Source organism: Salvelinus sp. IW2-2015, unplaced genomic scaffold (genome assembly GCF_002910315.2).
Source record: "Salvelinus sp. IW2-2015 unplaced genomic scaffold, ASM291031v2 Un_scaffold10250, whole genome shotgun sequence".
NCBI lineage: Eukaryota > Metazoa > Chordata > Actinopteri > Salmoniformes > Salmonidae > Salvelinus > Salvelinus sp. IW2-2015.
In genome coordinates this window covers 1-5,705 of record NW_019951508.1, presented here as the reverse complement: position 1 = coordinate 5,705, position 5,705 = coordinate 1, and the positions used below count along the sequence as shown (strand labels likewise).

General features: G+C 44.6%; 2 protein-coding genes across 2 annotated transcripts; one reads left to right on the top strand and one right to left on the bottom strand.

The window, feature by feature from the left end:
- The first annotated feature begins 783 nt into the window (after nt 1–783).
- LOC112079911 (probable ATP-dependent RNA helicase DDX17) lies at nt 784–2,670 on the top strand. Its single transcript, XM_024145719.2, has 2 exons — nt 784–1,255; nt 1,464–2,670. Exon 2 carries the CDS (start codon nt 1,517–1,519, stop codon nt 1,961–1,963), a length of 447 nt encoding a protein of 148 aa, XP_024001487.1. The 5' UTR covers nt 784–1,255; nt 1,464–1,516; the 3' UTR covers nt 1,964–2,670.
- An 884-nt stretch (nt 2,671–3,554) lies between these two features.
- Nucleotides 3,555–5,705, bottom strand: LOC112079910 (ADP-ribosylation factor-binding protein GGA1). Its single transcript, XM_024145718.2, has 5 exons — nt 5,619–5,705; nt 4,672–4,877; nt 4,413–4,582; nt 4,218–4,328; nt 3,555–4,083 (listed from the first exon to the last, which is right to left on the bottom strand). Exons 1-5 carry the CDS (start codon nt 5,684–5,686, stop codon nt 3,973–3,975), a joined length of 666 nt encoding a protein of 221 aa, XP_024001486.1. The 5' UTR covers nt 5,687–5,705; the 3' UTR covers nt 3,555–3,972.

Below are 5,705 nucleotides of genomic sequence, written 5' to 3'. Positions count from 1 at the left end.
CAAGAAACACAGTACCCATTTCCCCCTATTCCATGCCCCCTGATGACAATGAAAGAGGCAGAGCAAGGGTTGTGGGTGGTCAGATGTCAGACCCAGTCCAGCCTGGGTTCTGGCTCTGCCACTCCAGTTGGGAGGGATGTGTGGAGGAGTGATGGGAGGGGGGAGGACCCATGTTGTCCTCCTCACTCTCCTACCCCTACAGACCTCCCAGGACTGGTCAGGGGGGGACAGAGGGCGCTAACCTTGTAAGTCATCTCTAATACGGGGTAAGTACCTCACCCCACCTTCCCTGTTCACATCCACCTCATCGGTCCGTAAGAAAGAGACATTTTTAACCCACAGCAGTGTTTTCAGAGCCCTATGTCAACTGTAATGAGAAACAGACTTTAAAAAAAAAGTTAAATTCCACCCTTTAAAGAAATCTTACCATTTGCCAGTTTTGTCAATGGATACAGATATACCCCATTTATTTATTTGGAGTTTCAGCCCCACTCAAAATGGGGATGTTCAAGCCCTATTTGTAATTATTTAGTCTATCTGGTATTGGTTGGCTGTTATTGTAACGTTTTGGTCATGAGGAAGCGGTATATTCAGTGCTTGACCAAAAGCATTTGAAATATATAGTGGCTGGAATACTGTGGAGCCCATTGTATTTATCGAGGAACATAGTGTATTGGTTAACAAATAATATTGACAGTATTGTAGTTATGTTGGGGTAAGTAGGATTTAAGTGTTTTTGCATTATGTACCGATTACATTGTTCACTAGACAGGTAAGCGAGGTTTCAGAGTTAGATCTGTGTCTTATGGGTATTGTCTGTACCAAGTACATTTCTAGTTTTGCTTGGTGCACAAAGCAAACATCTTAAAATAGGAATAAATGAACTCTCCATTCCTCTCCCTGACCTTTCCACAGGTGGCATATTGTTGTGAAATGTTTCTATCAATCAATGCTGCTTTTCCTAACTTGTCCTTGTCTCTTCTCCCTCCCCATTGACTAACCCTCCCTACTTAACTCCTTACCCAAGATGTGGAGGATGTCAAATTTGTCATCAATTATGACTACCCAAACTCCTCTGAGGACTACATCCACCGTATCGGCCGTACTGCCCGTAGCACCAACAAGGGTACAGCCTACACATTCTTCACCCCGGGCAACCTTCGTCAGGCCCGTGAGCTCATCCGTGTCCTAGAGGAGGCCCGGCAGGCCATAAACCCCAAGCTGCTGCAACTGGTCAACACTGGCCGTGGAGGAGGTGGGAGAATGAGGGAGAGCCTTCAAGGGAAATGTCTGGGGGGAAAGAGTTACCCCTGTAGATTTTTTTGAAGTGATTGACAGTGGGCTGTTGACTTGAGGTTTCTTCATTGTACGTTGAACAAGCTAGTTTTTTACAGTATGTGTCAGTGTGTCCAGGTATTTGCAGCATTTTATAACTGACTTCATCTTCTCTCTTTGGAATGCAGGAGGCAGGTCACGTTTCCATGGCAATGGCTCCAACGCCAACAACCCCAACCTGATGTATCAGGATGAGTGCAACCGGCGCATGCGCCCCGTGGGCAGCAAGGACAGCCGGGGGAGCAGCAGCGGCACGGGGAGCAGCAGCAGCATCAGCCGCAGCATCAGCCGCGACAGCCGAGATGGAGGGAGCAGCCGCGCCGGGGACAGGTCGTCCTCTTCCTACAGGGGCAGCAGGGACAGCCGCAGCTATGGCTCCAGCTCTTCCTACAACCAGTACCAGAGCGGGAGCAGCCAGTACAAGTCTGGGAGCAGCAATGGGGGGCAAGATCAGTCAGCGGGGCAGTTTGGTTCAGTCAGCAGGTCCAGTCAGCCCCCTCCACCCCCCTCAGGGCCGCAGCCCCTCATGGCCCAGAAGTTTACCCCAGCCCAGCCCATGATGGGATTAATGGGGCACTCGCCCTTCCAGTTTGCTCCCCCCCCCCCTCCAACCTCACAGAGAAAGTAAATCTGGGGCTAGCCCTCACCACACATTCATACAATCCCCAACATCAACCAGAAAAGTCAGTTGTGTTAGGATTTAGCTTGTCAGGTTTTGAGATTCTGGAGTACTGTGCTTGAAATCTTGGCCTTAGCTGACATAAATCCAGAAGTGTTTTGTTAGATTGGTGAGCGTTAAAAATAAAAAGTCGGCCGATGTTGTTGTGGACATTCAACAATGAACTTGCCTGACTAACAAGCAGTTTGACATCAGTGCTTTGAAAGGATTTGTTTAAGCAAAATAGCTGTACAAATGCTGATTGTCCTTTCAGTAGTTAGACCACAATTGAAGTGGAATACACTTGTGCTTAAATGTAATACTTATACATTTGTAGGTGATGAAAGCATTTTCATTGAGGTGCCGTCTAATTTGTTTCATGTTGCTTTTCCCACAAAATACATATCCAGTGCTGTCAACCGTTAAGTAACTTTTTCAGCATATTGTCCTCAAACATAAAGGTTATTTCATTATTGTACAAAACGGCTTTCTTAGTATAGTGAGCTTCGAATGAGTTGTTTCAGTGAACGAATGTGTTATTTTGCATTTCGGTGTACGAGGCAGGTGCTACCGTTTCTACACAACTTTTTTTCTCAGCTCATTCAAATGTTGTTCTTCAGCTTTAGTTAGTTTGTACATAAGTGATTATTTTCCCATTTAGAAATTCTCTGAAAAAGGTGATTAGTAAATCAGTTCCAGGACAGTATTTTGAAATATGGTTAGACATTTCCTGTCATGAGGTAGTTATTCGACTTTTGTTTGTTCATTCAAACCATTATATACACTTATGTAGGTTACGTTATTTTAATTGTTTATTTTGTGGGATCATTCAACCCCTCGGTAGCTGGAGCATATAATAACATTTTTGTTTCTCTATTGAACTCTGTAAACCTGTCACACATACTTGTTTCCTTCCTAGTGTAGAGATGTATAGGTTTGTGCTTAGCTGCTTCTCTGTAGTTGAATCATTCTAGTATGTAGACAAGACCAACCTGTAAAATCACTTTTTTACTGTCTGGTTTTGTTTTTCAGGTTTCAATAAAGCTTTTGAATGTTTAAAGTGTGTCTTAACATTTTGTTTCTGTACTCCACTAGGTGAGGTATTGATGGTGCTCCAACTAGTGCTCTTAACTACCATTGTGTGAATGAGCTTGGTTAAGATTGTCAGACTCCTACATCTTAATGACAACAGTTTAAACCAAGAAAAACAACTTGGAACATTATTGAAAATATGTATTCTTTACAAAAGTTCCAAGAGTTGTATTGGAGATGCCTGGTGGAATGTGTTTGGGAGACTCAAGCCTTTGAGGAAAGAATGATTCAGAAAGACAACTTGACAGACATTCATCTTTCTTTAAAACAGATTTATTCCCAGAACAGGTAATCTGAACCAGCACGGAGTAAAAGACACATGCAATGTCTGAAAAGATTTATCGAGTAACAGGTAAAACCGACAAACCATCCAAATGGACATGATAGTGAAAACAAACCTTAAATAGGCACAAATGGCAGATTAAATAGGACTTCACTGTTAGAATGTCTCATTCTACATGACAAGGATATCAGGCAAACCATTCTCCGTGCAGAAGGAGAGGAAGAGTGCTCCATTATCACAGTAAGCAACCCTGGGAGCATGGTGGGGTAAACAACCTCAACAGTAATTCAGCAGGATAGTCTACAGCTATATAAAAAGAATGAGACAAAGATGAGCCTTCCCCAAAGGGTCCATTGCATGTCTCCCGGAGCATGAAAGTAAACAAATAGGTTGTCCTTCATTCATAGAATTTATACTATTTGTTAAAAACAAGATATGGCTGTACTATGTACGTTGTAAAGCTGCACAGAGGACATTACTCCAAAGCATAAAGCGAACACCCAGTTGAGATTGGCTAAGCAAGGTAATCAATAGAAGCATTTTTAAAAAGCAAGGTTTATGCAGTGTCTGAGTGAGATGCCACATCTTGTCAATCTGTTGAATGTTAAAGATTGCCCCATGTGTCTGAAGGTGGAAACTGTGCTACAACTCCTCTTTCATCATGGTCTTCCTCTCCTAGTGCGAAGGTTAGCTTGTATTGCAACTGCACCTTCTCCTGGAAAAGAAGAGAATTGAGGGTTGCAGAAATCTATTTGGCTTCATAGTTTATAATTACAAGAAAATGTTCATGTTGGGGATGTCACATGGGTATATAACAGGCTTTCAATGAGTGTCTACACAGTCTAGTACCTTGTGAGGGTTGGCCAGCAGCAGGATCTGTGTGATGGCAGCAGGTGGGAGGATTGGGTTGAAGGCTGGAAGCTCCGTTCCTGATGGGGGCTGTAGCTTCACTCTCATTGTCTACAACAGAGGACATGATGTCAACCCTACACTGACAATGGAACTGAAGGTGAAAAAGGCAGATTAAGAGAGAAGAGMTCTTACGTCAGGGACAGAGGCGTGGAAGAGGATGTTGCTGACTGGAACCGGGGCGGAGGAGAGCATGGAGATGATCACCACCAGCACATCAGCAAGAGAGGGCGGAGAGTCACGTGCAAAGTGGAAGAGCACCCGCAAACTGTGGCTATCAAACACCGTCACAGGCAACAGGCTGCCTGGATACAACAAAGACTTTAAAACACTGTTCAAATGTGATGCACTATTAGCATAGCAAGTAGATACTAAAAATATTATAGATACTTACTGGGCTTAATGGACTCAAGRGGCACAAAAACATCTGTCAGGGTAATTTCTATAGGGGGAATGACTGTGTGAACCGGAGAGGTGTCCAACAACCTATCACCTAGGAGAGCCACCGGGTGCTCAGGGGAGAAGGCCGGGATAGGACTTGGATTAGTTCCAGATTTGTTCTGGAGATCTCGTAGAGTAGGTTTGAACGGTTGCTTGTCCCTGAAAATAGATAAAGGATCACAATAAAGGTTGGAACAATGTTGCTGATTGTCTGTCATGTTGTTATAACAAGTTGGCATGGTCAGGCCTCATGATCCTTCATATATTGTTTTGCTTCTACAGCACTTTATTTTATTTATTTATCCGTTATTTACCAGGTAAGTTGACTGAGAACACGTTCTCATTTGCAGCAACGACCTGGGGATAGTTACAGGGGAGTAGAGAGGGGATGACATGAGCCAATTGTTAAACTGGGATTATTAGGTGACCGTGATGGTGAGGCCAGATTGGGAATAGCGCAGACACCGGGTTAACACCCCTACTCTTTCGATAAGTCGATGGGACCCTTAATGACCTCAGAGAGTCAGGACACCCGTTAACGTCCCATCCGAAAGACGGCACCTACACAGAGCAGTTGTCCCAATCACTTGCCCTGGGGCATTGGATCTTGTTTAGACAGAGGAAATGTCCTTCTACTGGCCCTCCAACACCACTTCCAGCAGCATCTGTCTCCCACCCAGGGCCTGACCGGGGACCAACCCTGCTTAGCTTCAGAAGCAAGCCAGCAGTGGTATGCAGGGTGGTATGCTGCTGGCATACTTGAAGGACTTCAAATCATAATGAACACAGTGGTCCATCAATACTGTACTAAGCAGCAACATAACTGGCAGACTAACACGGATACGTTGACACAAACATCTCCTGCGGTGTAAAACCATCCCATAGTGAAGGGTTAGTTACCATTTGACCTGCAGGCCCTCTGGAGTAGGGACTGCTGCAGCAGCGTCTTCCCAGCAGATCCAACTCATCTAAGGCTGAGCTTCCAGA